The sequence below is a fragment of the Nycticebus coucang genome, chromosome 7 (genome assembly GCF_027406575.1).
Source record: "Nycticebus coucang isolate mNycCou1 chromosome 7, mNycCou1.pri, whole genome shotgun sequence".
NCBI classification, from domain to species: Eukaryota; Metazoa; Chordata; class Mammalia; order Primates; family Lorisidae; genus Nycticebus; species Nycticebus coucang.
In genome coordinates, this window is record NC_069786.1 from 19680568 (window position 1) to 19695778 (window position 15211).

Sequence of the window (15211 nt, forward strand, 5' to 3'; positions counted from 1 at the left end):
AATGACCATATTTGGTGGGGTGTGGGCGTGATACAGGAGAGATCCCTGTATTAGGAAGTTGGTTGATATGTACATAACCTTTTGGGTCTCTTTCAATTATGAAAGCATATAGTTTTAGCTAAAGTAATCATGTTTCATTTCTCTTAGAAATTTAACATTTTGAACTAAACTAATATTATTGAATGACATTTAAATCTGTTTCCCCTAAGAGCAGAAGTTGTAAATATTTATCAATTATATAAAACATTGAATCTGCACTAGAAATCATCTTAATCCATACTATGGCTTTGAAAGCACGTTCTTTATATGAAATTGTTGAACAAAATTAGATTGGCACTTTAGTCCTCACTCTAGTGTAAACACAGATGGAATATTTGTAGATGGTTGGCATTCTTTGATAGATAATGCATTTAACAAGCAGAAATCAGGTGCCCTGGGATTTAATTTTTTTCTGAGAAGGATTTAGCACAAATTCCCCTCTCCTCTTCTGTATCTGTCCAACTTTGTCTTCTTATTCACGATCCAGCTTGGTTGTCTTCACCTTTATCATTCTAACTCTTAGGACATGAACTGTTGAATGAGCCCTACTGCTATAAGGACCTAGGTCTGTCTTCACCAGCCTGAGTTCTCTTGGCTTTGAAGAGGGTATTTGGTGTTTGAGAGAAACAAAAAAAAGTTTAGATCATTTAATAAAAAGTATGTTTGAAAAGTGGAGCAGTCAGCTTTCCATTGAGTAAGAAGTCTCTTCATTTCAGCTGTAGAATAAACTACTTTGTCTAAAAATAACTTCTCATTAAACAAAGCAGTTTCCCATAGCACTGTCTCTAGGTTCAAAGGTAAATGGAGGAACTCAAGATTTATATGTACCATGGGCAAGTACATGTGCATATTATTTTCTTTAATTAGACTAGGGAAATGTCAGATATGGAAATGGCACTTAATGTGCTGATGTTAGTGTACATTAGTGCTTTTTAAGTGCAAATTTAAGGAACTCCACAGAGCACTGAAAATTGTTACCTAGCGATAAGAGAAAATATTTGAAAGCTCATGTTTCCTTGGACCATATGCCATTGTGACAGAGATATGATAGAGGTTTGTATTGAGACCTCAGGATTTTTTCCATGCACTGTAAGCATTTTCTTTGAAATGGTTCTCTGAATTACTGGTCCAGTGAAAGAGGAGAATCAGAAAGAACTTTGCCCCTCTCAATATTACATAATTGATGGTCAGCCTGTTGGTGGGCCCACTCTATTGACAATATTGACTGTCTCAGCCAGTGGGTAGATTCCCAGTTGATGGGTAGATTCCTGAGTGTGCCAGCCTCCTTAGATTAAAATAGTGGTTCCAACATTTTTTAGTTTCAGTACCTATTTAAAAACTCTTAAAACTTACTGAGGACCCAATAACTTATGTATTAATTCATTTACAAATAACAATAAATACATATCAGCATCAAAGCAATGACATTAAATGTCATGTAACAGCTGGAAAATTTCACTGTATAATCATAAGAAAATGAGTATAGAAAAGGCAAATAACATCTTAGTATTTTTAGGAAAGGGGATTTGACCTCCCAGGTCCCCTGAGAGGATCTTGAGGGAACATGTGACTCAAAATTCAGATCTACATAGAGAGATAGCCAGCCAGCCAGCCAGTCAGCCTAGAAATCTTTTCTGATAACAAGATAGCTGCTGGTTTTCCTGGGAGAAGCATTCTTGTAATTAAAGTTTGAAGGTCACAAAGCTATATGTGAGCCGATGTACTAATAAGAGAGGAGAGAGGCTGAATATAGAATTCAGTGCAGAATATAGTTTTTATTCTTTTGGTACTTTGATCATAAGAGCAGTTGATTAGCAGGAAACTTGCTAGACTTGAAAGCACCATCCCACCTATGCCATAGCTTCAGAACAGAGTTCAGTGAATGTACTCAGCCCCCGCAGACTGGAAGAAGTCTGGCAAGTGAATGGACCTTGCCTGCCCACATCTCAGTCTGGAAGACAGACAGGCAGCTCGAGATCAGGACACTCAAGAATAATCCTCACATCAAACACAGAGACATATCATGTGGGGTACTTCCAGTGAATGGGGAATTATTAATAGGTTTGTTTCAAATATCAAACAACCATTAATGGAAGGCTTATCTAATTCTGCTAGTAAAGTAAACTGCTCTGAGGATGTGTCTATGACACTTTGGAATTCAATGTCAAGGAATCTAAGTTGGATATTAAAATCCAAAGCTGAATTTAATTATAAGAAAAAAAGCATATAAAAATGGACAAATTAATGACATAGTTCAGGGGATATAATTAGTTCAGGAGATATAATTAGTTAATTATAATTAAGTTTCTGACAAGTGATTTGGAAATAGGGAGGGGGCAGGCTTTCCTCTTTTTCACCCTTTTTATACTTTCAATAATTTTGAGAAATACTTTCTCCTTTCCTGTACTATAGCTTCTCAGTATCTTGATGTGTCCAAAATTAATTTTAAAATGTTAACTCTTATTCCCAGAAATCTTGAAAGCTGAAGTAATGTTGGCATTTGCAAAGTTCCAGGTTTCAAGGCTAAATATGTTATAATACCAAATGCTTAGTTTTTCTATTTTCTGTATTTGCCTACCAGTCCACAAGATAGAAAATGATGTTCCTTACTATTTTACACAGTCATACCCAGCTGGTTGTTTACTGACTCTGGACTTAAGGAGTAAAATGTTCATCATCCATCCATTAATAATGCTGCTGAATTATTCTGAAAAATACTTAACCAAAATAAATGATGGTTATGACCATCTAGTTTTTCTTTCTTTCTCACTTTCCCATTCCTTTTCTTTAGGGGTAAATATTCCAGACTTTCAAGCTCCCCTCCTTTACCAATGTTAAAATATATAGGACAAATCAAATACTCAAATGCAATAGAACCTCTATAGTTGATCACCTCCCTACATTGATCACCTCCTAAATTGACCTAATTTTCATAGACTGAACATCATGTACGTATCAGTATAGTAGGCCTAGTTCCTTATGTTTTGACCACCTCTGTATGTTGACCAGTTTGTTACAGTTCTTTGGGTGGTCAGCTTACAGAGATCCTACTATAGTTTTGTTGAACTTGGGCTTAAAACCAAGGATTAGCATAGAGTTGGGGTATTTACTGTAAAGGAGATAGGGTTATAGTATTTGCTTAATCAAGCTGTCTGTAGTCATCCAGAAATATTTTAAGGGGACACTTACAGTAGGATTCACCTTCTTGTTTCTTTTTCCTGAGACTTCTCACAGGAGTCTTGAGGCACGTGCTTGTGTTCAGTGTCAACACCAAGCTGCTTCCTTCTTTGCAAAGTTTCTACAAGGACTCTGCCTCTCTTGGGAAATGCTGCCACCTTCACCACATCAGCCAGTTCAGAGATCTCTCCCTCACCCACCTCCAGTCCTGACATTGGTTCTCCATTCTCTCCTCATGTACACAATTGCAGGACTTTCCTACTTGGCCTCTTTCAATCACTTTTTATCTTTTTCAAGTCTATCCCCTGTTAAAGATAGAAATAAGAAATGGTTAAAAGAGAGTGGAATCGTAGATGGGGGGAATTAGTTGAGAGACTCACTTTTCATTATTCCCCTATTTAAGCCCCTCTGGTGACAACCTATTGGTGATATGACATCAGTATAATTACAGTTATATAGCCCTGTGCTTTTGCATATGCTGTTCCCACTATCAGGAATGCACATTATGTTGATAGGGATCTTAGTCATTGTCTCAGAATCTCTTCTTTTATCAGAGTTTTGAACAGGGCTTTGTAGATGCCTTGGCTTGGTGTGACTGGCTGTCCTTTAGTGTTTTGCCCAGAATGAGGAAGGAATGATTACATGAAGCGAAGTGAACTAATTAAATCATTTGGATCTGCTCTCCCTTCTTCCCACAGCAGTCTGAGCTTTCAGCTGAAGAAAGTCCAGAAAAATTAGGAACCTCCCAGCTACATCGTCGGAAAGTTATTTCCTTAAACAAGCAGATTTTGCAGAAGAACAAACATCTTGAAGAGGTTGGTGTTTTCTTTTTAAAATTTTACAAGATCTTTGTGATAGATTAGAAGGAGATTCCAGAATAGGGGTTGGCATACTATAGACCTCAGGCCAATCCAACTGCCACCTATCTTTGTAAATAAAATTTCATTACAACATATGCATGCCCATTTGGGTTTTTTAAAAAATAAATTTAGGGGATAGTTGAATTCTGTTACAGATATATATGATGTAGTGGTAGAGTTTGGACTTTGGGTATACTCATCACCTGAGTAGTGTGCATTGTACCTCAGGTAGTGTTTCATCTCTCACCTCCTCCAATGCTTCCCCCTTAGGAGTCTCTAGTGTCCGTTATGCCACTCTGTGTGCCCTTGAATAGTCATAGTTTAGCCCTTACTTATAATTGAGAACAAGCAGCATTAAATTTTTTTTCCTGTGTTATTTCACTTAGGATAATGGCCTCCAATTCCATCCAAGTTGTTACAAAAGTCCTTATTTCATTATTTTTTATTGCTAAGTAGTACTCCATTGTGTATATATGTGCTTTTTTTATCGCTTATTAGTTGATGGACTCTTAGATTGATTCCATATCTTTGTGATTGTGAATTGTGCTGTGATAAACATACCAGTATGGGTACCTTTTTATATAATGATTTCTTTCCCTTTGGGTAAATATTTGGTAACAGGATTGCAGGATCAAATGGTAAATGTACTTTTAGTTCTTTGAGAAATCTCCATGGTGATAGAGGTTATACTAATTTACATTTCTACCAACAGTGTGTAAGTGTTCCCTTTTCACCACGTCGGCACCAACATCTTTCGTTTTTTGACTTTTTAATAAGACCCATTCTAATTGGACTAAGATAATATCTCGTTTTATACACCCATTTGTTTAAATATTTTTTGTAACAACTTTTAAGCTATGATGGCAGAGTTGAGTGGTTGCAACGGAGAACATATGACTTACACAGCTTAAAATATTTACTGTCTGGTCTTTTATAGAAAAAGTTTATTATCTTGTGTTATAGGAGAAGATTACAGGGCCGTAATAGCTTTAGTTCACAAATACTTATTGACCACTGCTGTTGCTAGGCACTGGACTAAGCTCTGAGGAAAAGAAAAAGTTATAATCTTTGCTATCAAAGATCTTAAAGTCTAATGGGAGAGACATGCCCTAAATAAATACATTACACTCATCAGCATTTAATTGTGGCTATGATAAGTACTTGAGGGAGAAGTCTCTGGAGCAGAGAGAGTGAATGATAGCAAGACCTGACCTAGCCTCGGGTCACAGGGGACTGAGACAGACGAGTGAATGTTGCTGGGCCAGAAGTCTGCATGGGGGATATGGAGGGCTTGGGCGGTGACTTATGGAACAACATGAACAGAGAGCAAGGAAAGGAAGAGTCTTGACCAATTTCTGTTTTGTGCTGGAGAGTCATGATTGAGGCAGTTGGTTAGCAGAGTCTGATCAAATAGGACCTTCCAGCCATGTTAGGGATGATGGAAGCCACCAGAGGGTTTAAGCAGAGGAGTTGCATGATCTGCACGTTGGAAAGACCATTCTGTTTGCTGTAGGAACATGAATTAATTGGACTTGAGTGAGAAGGGATTCAAAGAGAACTATTAAGAAGCTGATGCAATAGTTTAGGCAGGAACTGCTACAACTGATGGAAGGGGAAATGGAGGTAACAGGAACATTTTTTAGAGAGCTACAGGAGATGGCATCCTGTAATACTTGGTGACAGATAAGACTGTGTTAGAAAGACCTTCATATATTTTCCCCAGTGAGTAAACACAAAAGAAAACTGTGGAGTTTTGATTCAGAAAAAGTCAGTGGATGATAGAAAGTTGTTATGTGCTTCAGTTACATTGGTGGTAAGATTTAATTAGAAAAATACACATAGTAGAAGATTAAGGGAATGAAAATGGCTTTCTAATGATTCACTGTAGTTCCTACAACAATTGATTTTCTTAAAAATGGGTGCCAATTGCATTTTAAGCTCACTCAGTTTTCATTCTTTCAAGTCCTACATATTCAAAAAATGTTAACATACCAAATGCTACGATTCTATCACTTCTTGTGTGAACTTGTTCCACTAGAATTTGTTCTACCATGGCTAAACAAATAGTAGGTTTGTTTTGCCAAAATGCTGTGGCTCATAAGCAAAGAAGGGTTCAAAGATTGATTATGGTTCAGTTTCTGTTCAGTTATTTGTTTAGATGTTTAAACGAGTTCAGTATGCATGAGTTTATAGGCTATGCTACTGATCATTGCTAGTTATAAGAAATGAAAATGATTGGTTCAAAGAGTATTCATCACAAAATCAGGATGAGCGGGAATCAAGGATGAGCCCTCTTTATTATAATATAATTCTTTATCCTCTGAGGGAAGATAGTTTTGAGGTTACTGAAGACTCCAGGAGCTAGAATATCTCAGCAGGAGTGCATGTTCACTTATGCCTCCTATCCAAACGTGGGGAGAAGGAATGCTAAGCCTCTTCTAAATGGCAGTCCTGACACATTCTTGGTCCAGCTGACAGAGCATTCCTCCCTGACTCTTGCGTGTCTCTTTTGCAATTGGTTTAGAACCTGTGTGTACCAAGAGCCTATTCTTTTTCAGGCATACTGCCTAACTTATAGTGGAGTCTCAATAAAAGACCGTAGTCATTATTGCTGTGGTTAACATGATTAAAGATGACCAGCATGTGACCATGTAGTTAGGAGTCTCAAATAATAAAAATGTACTTAGAGAGATTGCATTGGGATGAAATGAAAATATGAACAAGAATGCAATATAAACAAGAAAGCTTTATGCAGATATAAAAGAATAAAAGATGAAAACATTTCTCAAATAAGCCTAGATACTGTTTTTTAAATATTAAAAAGCAGCGCCAATATTTTCATGAACATTTCTTTTTTCCCAAAAAAGAATGATTTGAGCTGTAAGAATATTTTATTTTTTTTCCCGGTAACCTGTTAGACTCAGTTTAATTTGTTTGATCTGACAGACAAATAACAACTGCAGCCACTAAATTACCCCTTCTACAAAAGTTGCTCACTCCTAGACGAGATGGTGTCTGTAATTTCTTCCTTCTTCTAATATTCTAATTTTGTCTGCCAGAAGTCACAAGGGTGCCAAACAGCAAGCCTTGTGTTTAAGAATCCAATTCTCTTGAACTTTAGTTCTGGCTCTCTCCTTGACTGCCTCCCAGGCCATCTCCTTCAGCTCTGTGCATCCACCTCACAGTCATGTTTGGTGAACACTGAGTAGAGTCATAAGGAGATATTCCGTGTGTGTGTGCGTGTGCCGCACACAGGTATGCCAAACACATTTTTTGTCTATCAATTTTCAAATGCTTTGACTGTTTTTATTAGTTATAGGGGTATGATCAAAGTAAACTGAAGCAAATAGTATGGGACTATGTAAAGATAAAAATAAATAGAGCAAGTTGCTATTGGTGTCTGCTGTTTTTTCTTGGTGAACCTTTTCTTAGCCTTAAACTTATTTTTTTTATTAAATCATAAATACAGATCGTGTATACATTAAATGCATTTATGGGGTACAATGTGCTGATTTCATATAGAATTAGAAACACTTACATCACACTGGTTAATATATACCTCATCTCGTTTACTTAATTATTGTGTTGAGACATTTATACTCTATACTAATAGATCCGACATGTACCCTTGCATTACATACCATAGGTGTGATCCCACCATTCACCCTTCCTAGATCTGACCTACCCCCCTCGCCTCTCCTCTCTTCCTCCTCCTCCCTCCTTCATCTTGGGCCATAGTTGTGATCTATTCTTCATATGAAAGTGTGGGTGATTGTAAATTGGTTTCATAATAGTACTGAGTACAAAGTAGGATATGTTCCAGCTCCATCCATGTGAACCTAAAAGAGGTAAAGTTTCCATCTATTTTTAAGGCTGCATAATATTCCATGGTATCCATATTCCACAAATTATTAATCCATTCATGGGTTGATGGTCACTTGGGCTTCTTCCATGACTTGGCTATTATGAATTGAGCTGCAGTGAACAATCTGGTGCAAATATCTGTGTTATAAAGTGATTTTTGGTCTTTTGGATATACACCTAGTAGAGGAATTGCAGGATCAAATGGCAGGTCTACTTTTAGATCTCTGAATGTTCTCCATACTTCTTTCCAAAAGTGACATATTAGCTTGCACTCCCCCCAGCAGTGCAGAAGTGTTCCCTTTTCTCCACATCCACACCAATATCTGTAGTTTTGGGGTTTTGTTGTGTGAGCCACTCTTAAGGGAGTTAGATGATATCTTAAAGTGGTTTTGATTTGCATTTCTCTGATGATTAAAGATGATGAGCATTTTTTCATGTGTCTGTAGGCAATGTGTTCAAGTCCCTTGCCCACAATGAAATGGGATTACTTGTTCTTTTCTTATTAATAAGTTTCAGTTCTCTGTGGATTCTGGTTATCAAACCTTTGTCAGAAGCATAATCTGCAGATATCTTCTTCCATTCTGAGGGCTGTCTGCTTGGTTTACTTACTGCGTTCTTGGCTGTGCAGAAGCTTTTTAGGGGCAAAAAGCTGAAGAGGTTAACAAATGGAAAATCATACCATGCTCGTGGCTAGGAAGCCCCGGCTATCTTTGATCAGATCCCAGTAATGTAGTTTTGGTGTTGCTTCAATTGCCCAGGGGGTCCTCCTCATAAAGTATTCTTCCAGGCCAGTTTCTTCAAGTGTTTCTCCTGCACTCTATCCAAGAATCTTTATAGTTTCATGTCTTTAAATCTTTAATCCAGTGAGAGTCAATTATTGTTAATGGTGAAAGATGTGGGTCCAGTTTCAGTCTTCTACAAGTCACCAGCCAATTCTCCCAGTACCATTTGTTAAATAGAGAATCTTTCCCCCAATTTATATTTTTGATAGGCTTGTCAAAGATCAAATGATGGTTAAGTGTCTGGGTTCATCTCTCAGTTCTCAGTTCTGTTCCATACATCTACCTCTCTGTTTTTGTGCCAATACCATGCTGTTTTGATCACCATAGATTTATAGTATAGTTTGAAGTCTGGTAGCATGATACCTCCTGATTTGATTTTATTTCTGAGTAATGTCTTGGCTATTTGAGGTTTTTTCTGGTTCTATATAAAACGAAGTACTTTTTTTTCCAGATCTTTAAAGTATGACAGTGGTTCTTTGATAGGGATTGCATTAAATTTGTAAATTGCTTTGGGTAATAGGGACATTTTAACAATGTTGATTCTTCCTAGCCATGTGCATGGTATGTTTTTCCATTTGTTAACCTTTCAGCTATTTCTTTTCTCAGAGTTTCATAATTCTCTTTATAGAGAACTTTCATGTCCTATTAGGTAAGTTCCCAGATATTTCATCTTACTTGGCACAACTCTAAGGGGAATAAAGTCTTTGACTGTTTTTTAGGCTTGACTATTATTGGTATATATAAAAGCTATACTGATTTGTGAGTATTTATTTCATATTTTGAGACGCTACTGTATTCCTTGATCACCCCTAAGAGTTTTGTGGTTGAGTTCCTGGGGTTTTCCAAGTACAAAATCATACCATCTGTGAAGAGTGAAAGTTTGTTCTCCTTTGACACTATTTGTATACCCTTAAACACCTTCTCTTGCCTGATTGAGATTGCTAAGACTTCCATTACAAAGTTAAAAAGCAGTGGAGACAATGGGCAACCTTGCCTGGTTCCTGATCTAAGTGGAAATGTTTTCAATTTTTACTCTATTCAATATGATATTGGCTGTGGGTTTGCTGTAGATGGCCCTCTATCAGTTTAGGAAAAGCCCCTTCTATACCTATTTTCTTTCTTTCTTTCTTTTTTTTTTTTAAATACCTATTTTCTTAAGTGTTCTGATGCTGGATATTGTTAAAACTTTTTCTGCAACTGTTAAGAGAATCATCTGGTCTTTGTTTTTTAGTTTGTTTATGTGATGTATTGTATTTATAGATTTAGGTCTCAACCTTGAGACCCTGGATAAAACCCACTTGGTGTATAACCTCATGGTGTATAATTCATTTGATGTGTTGTTGGATTCTGTTTACTAGGATCTTATTGAATATTTTTGCATCTATGTTCATTAAAGATACTGGTCTATAGTTTTCTTGTTGGATCTTTTCCTGATTTGGGGATCAGGGTGATATCTGCTTCATACCATGTGTTGGGAAGTATTCCTTCTTTTTCTGTTTTGGAAAAGGTTAAGTAATATAGGTACTAGTTCTGCTTTAAATGTTTGGTAGAATTCTGATGTGAAGCCATCTGGTTCCGGACTCATCTTCTTGGGGAGATTTCGTATAGTTGATTCTATTTCAGTACTTGATATAGGTCTGTTCAGCATTTCCAATTCTTTCTGATTAAGTCTAGGAAGTTGGTGTGCTTCCAAGTACTGGTCAGTTTCTTTCAGATTTTTATATTTCTGAGAATAAAGTTTTTTATAGTATTCATTAAGGATTTTTTGAATTTCTGAGGTGTCTGTTGTTATTTCACCATTGTCATTTCTGATTGATGATACTATGGATTTAATTTGCTATTTTTGGTTAGGTTGGCGAAAGGTTTATCAATTTTGTTGAATTTTTCAAAAAATCAACTTTTTGATTCATTGATCTTTTGAATAATTCTTTGTTTTTGATTTCACTTAATTCTGCTCTAATTTTAGTTATTCCTTTTCTTCTGCTGGGTTTGAGGTTGGAATGTTCTTCCTTTTCCAGTTGTTTAAGATGTCCCATTAAGTTATTTTTCCATTCCCTTGAGGAAGGCTTGCAACACTATAAATTTCCCTCATAACTGGTTTTGCAGTATCCCACAGGTTTTGATAATTCGTGTCTTCATTATTGTTTTGTTCCAAAAATTTGGCAGTTTCCTTCTTAATCTCATCTGTGACCCAGCTGTCATTCGGCATAAGGTTATTTACTTTCCATGTCTTTGTATGAGTATGCAGATACCTGTTATTGGTGAGTTCAACTTTTATTGTGTGATGATCCGAAAAAATACAAGGAATGATTTCTATACTTTTAAATTTAGGTTAGACTTGTGACCTAAGATGTGTTCAATTTTGGAGGATGTTCCATGGGCTGATGAGAAGAATGTGTATTCAGTTTTGTTCAAGTGAAATTTTCTGTAGATGTCTGTTGAATTCAATTGTTGTATATTGAAGTAAGTCCAAAATTTCTTTGCTTAGTTTCTTATTGGAGGATCTATCCAACACTGCCAAAAGGGTGTTAAAATCTCTGATTATTATGGTGCTGAAGGAAATCAGTTTGCTCATGTCTGTTAGGATCGCACTTATAAATTGAGGAGCATTCTGGTTAGTCACATTAAGGTTAATAATTGACATCTCATCATGTTGAGTGTTTCCCTTAACAAATATGAAGTGAACATCCTTTTCTTTCATTACTTTTGTTGGTTTAAAGCCTAGTGTATCTGCACATAAAATTGCCACCCCTGCTTTTTTCTGATTTCCATTTGCCTGGATTTCAGATGCCCAACCCTTCACCCTGAGTCTATATTTATCCTTTAAGGAAAGATGATACTCTTGTATGCAGCAGATATCTGGCCCGAGTCTTTGTATCCAGTCAGCCAACCTGTGCCTCTTAAGAGGACAGTTTAAGCCGTTCACATTAATTGAGAGTATTGATAATCCTGATAGTATTTTGGGTGTCAAGTTTTTTGAAAGTCCAGTGACATTTTGAATCTTTTCGCCACTGTGGAAATTGAGTTTTTGTAAAGATTTTCAGAGTGAGTTTACTTTAGTGGTAGAGCATTGTGGTGGTCATTATGGACTAGGGGTCTGAGGATATCCTGAAGACCTGGTTTGGTTATGGCAGATTTCTTCAATGTGTGTATGTCATTAAAGTATTAACTTCTCCGTCATAAATGAAGGTCAGTTTAGCTGGATACAGGATCCTGGGCTGAAAGTTGTTTTGTTTTAGGACAGTGTAGGTCAATGACCATCCTCTTCTGGCTTGAAAAGTTTCAGCAAAAAGATTTGTAGTCATTCTAATATTCTTCCCCTTGTAGGTTATGACTTTCTTATGTCTGGCTGCTTGCAGGATTTTCTCCTTCGTATTAACTTTGGTGAAGTTAATTACAATGTGTCTAGAAGATGCTTTACTTGGGTTGAGTCGTGCTGGGGTTCTGAAACTGTCTGCTATCTAAACTTCAGCATCTCTTGCCATGCTTAGGAAGTTCTTCTCAATTATCTCTTGGAGTAGAGTATCTGTGCCTTTCGGACCATCCTCTTCTCCTTCAGGGATTCCTATGAGGTGAACATACGCTCTTTTTGAGTGGTCCCACAATTTTCTCAGGGAATGATCCATTTTTGCTCTCCACTTCTCTTCCTCTTTGAGTGTTTAAGAGCATTCAAAAGCTTTGTCTTCAGTGTCAGAGATCCTTTCTTCTGCCTCTTCCTTTCTGTTACTGAGGGATTCTACTGTATTTCTCAGATCTTTGAGGGCTGCAAGTTCTTGCCTCAATGTGTAAAAATCTTTGATGATTTTGTCTTGAATTCATTGAATTCTTGAGACAATTGCTCCTTGAATTTCTAATTTCATCTTTACCTCCATTTTGTTAATCATATTTGCAATCCAAATTCTGAATTCGATTTTTGACGTCTCAGCCATTTGTTTATGAATGGGATCTTCTATTGTGTCTCCTTTGTCATTCCTTGGGGGAGTTGATATACTCTGATTATTCATGTTGCTAGAGTTTTTCCACTGATTGAGCCCCATGATTATTTTTCACCAAAATAAACTGGCAAGACGAAATTGAATCGAGTGCTCTTGGAGTTGTAATTAACCAGCCCTTTACCAAAGAACTGGGACTGGTGATTGTGGCTTTTCCCTTAGAGTTTTACAAAGGTCCCATTCAGTACTACTGCCTGAAACTCTGGTCACCTGCTTGGTGTGGTGGGGCTAGATGTCACTGACCAGTATTCAGCTAATCTCTGTCCAATCCTAGTGAATCAGTGGCTTTGGGCTGAAATCTCAGCTGTGAAGATATGTAAGCAACTAAGACACCCCTCCCCCCCAACAGGTGACAACTGGAAGGGGGGAATCACACACTCCCACAACAACACAGCCAGGGTACAACCTTGGTGGGTCCCCGGGTGATCAGCCCAGGTCAAGAGTTCCAAACCAATTGTCCTGGTCGACACAAACACCGATCTGGTGGGAGAGTTCAAAAGGTCTTCAGCATGTAGGCAGTGGGGGTCCACTGGAAGCTCAGTTTGACCCCAGTGGGAGGGATCGTGGAGCTGCCACCACTGTCAGGGGCGGCACCTGCAGGCTGCAGGAGCTGGTGGGGAGCTGGAGGGCCTTGCCACTGGCCACAAGGGTCACGGGAGCCGGTTGAGAGTCACTGCGGCAGCTGCATGAGCCCAGTGGGGAGCCGAGCTGCCCACTGCAGCTGCCGAGCTGTGGTCAGTGGTGGTCAGTGCGGGACCTGAACTATGCCCTTTCCAGCATGGGTCAAGTCTCTCTCCCCTTGTGACTCTATTAAAGTTATAGTTTCAGTGCAACTGTCCCACAGTTCATGAGGTGCTCTGCCCTAGCAAAAATCTGCCAAAGGCTCCTGATTTTGCAGGGGGTAGTCTTCCAGAACACCAGGAGAGGGGAGAAGGGAGGAAGGGTGGACTGGGATTTCAGGAAGGTTGGGAAAATATTAGATCAACTTTTGGCCCAGGCTTGCAGCGGTATCTCTCTGTGGAGGTAATCCCAGCCCTCAGTCGTTCTCTCCCTTTTGGTGAAACAAAAGGTCCTCTGTTCTCTACTTGCCTCAAGCCAGTCTCCTGTGGGAGGGGGCAGGGGAAGGATTCTCGTCCTCTTTGGGATGGGTTTTGTACCTGAAATTTGTATCCTTGGGGTCCCAGCTTATTGCAGCAAGGGTGATGTGAACCTATCAATACTCTCTCTCAGCTCAGCTTAGCTCCCAATCTTATGCTTTACTGGGTTATTTCTGGCCATTATTTCTCTCTCTGGACGAGAGCCTCTGCCAAAAGCTGGTTTCAGTCGGCCATCTTGCCTGCCTCCCTTAGCCTTAAATTTATATATGCCATTCATCTGGGGAAAGTGAGTAGGTAAGGTTACAAAATTAAGTTTGTTTTTCACTTACTCTATTACATGTGACATAACTATTAATAGGCTATTTACAGGCTCAAGGATGGGACAAATTATTTTGAAGTAATCATTGAGATACAGGTTAAAATTTCTTTTTGTAAATTTGTAGCTAGGTAATAACTAAAGAGTCTGGTGGTTGTTTTCTGCCTAGTCCCCTTTTTGAATGTAAAAATGCACAAACTCTTTGAGTATTTAGAGAAATCTTTTCAGATTTCTAAAAATTAAAAGAAAACACAAATGACATACCTTTTTAGTAAGCCGAAAGGAAAAGACATTTTTGATATGCAAGTTTACAGTTGTGTAACTTTGAATACTAAAGGTAGTATTTTCTTTCTCTTAGTGTTGAAGTCCTGAGTCCTTTTCTCTATCTGACATTATTTGCCATCTAGTCATGTTCTGTGTTAGAATCTTGAATGTCTTAATGCTGTTTATATTCTGCAAACAGACAAGTTAGTTAACTGAATTGATTGTAGCCATACAGAAAAGTCACATAGACCTGAATGTGGATCCTGGCTTCATCAGTTATTAACTATAAGACTTTAGTCAAGTAATTTATCTCCTTTGATTCTTTATTTCCTCATCTGTAAAATAAGAAAAATGTTCTTTTTCCATTGAATATAAAGGATTCAGTGATACAATTTATTCAGATTACCTGACATGTACTTGGTATTAAATGAGTTTTGTTTGTTTTCTTTCATTTGTTGCTGGCAACTCTTCTAAAATTTTTACATTTGCTTGGTTTAAATTTTTCTGAGCTTCCATTTTCTCATCTGTGAAATGGGGATATACCGTCCATATTTGTGTAATCATAAATATAGAACAAAAGCAAAAATCTTTTATCTTTGTGTTTACAGCTGCAAGCAAGTCATACCAATCTACAAGCCAGATATAATGAAGCAAAGAAAATGCTGACAGAGGTGAGCAGGTTCTCCATTCTCCATGGACCTTTGTCGAGAGTACTAATGGAACGTGGAGGAGATGTTCTCAGTCTATTGAGGACATAGGACAGTTACATGGTATTGTGTGACCCATGCCATCACTTTATCCACACTGCTACATTCGAAAC

At 37.8% G+C, this 15211-nt stretch overlaps 1 protein-coding gene across 4 annotated transcripts in view; it reads left to right on the forward strand.

The window, feature by feature from the left end:
• CCDC93 (coiled-coil domain containing 93) overlaps positions 1-15211 on the forward strand; it is a 109548-nt gene that overhangs the window by 60491 nt on the left and 33846 nt on the right. For all 4 annotated transcript variants that reach the window (XM_053597423.1, XM_053597424.1, XM_053597425.1 and 1 more), the window contains 2 exons: positions 3915-4031; positions 15000-15062. In XM_053597423.1, coding sequence (XP_053453398.1) covers positions 3915-4031; positions 15000-15062 — 180 coding nt within the window. The remainder of the gene's footprint in view (positions 1-3914; positions 4032-14999; positions 15063-15211) is intronic.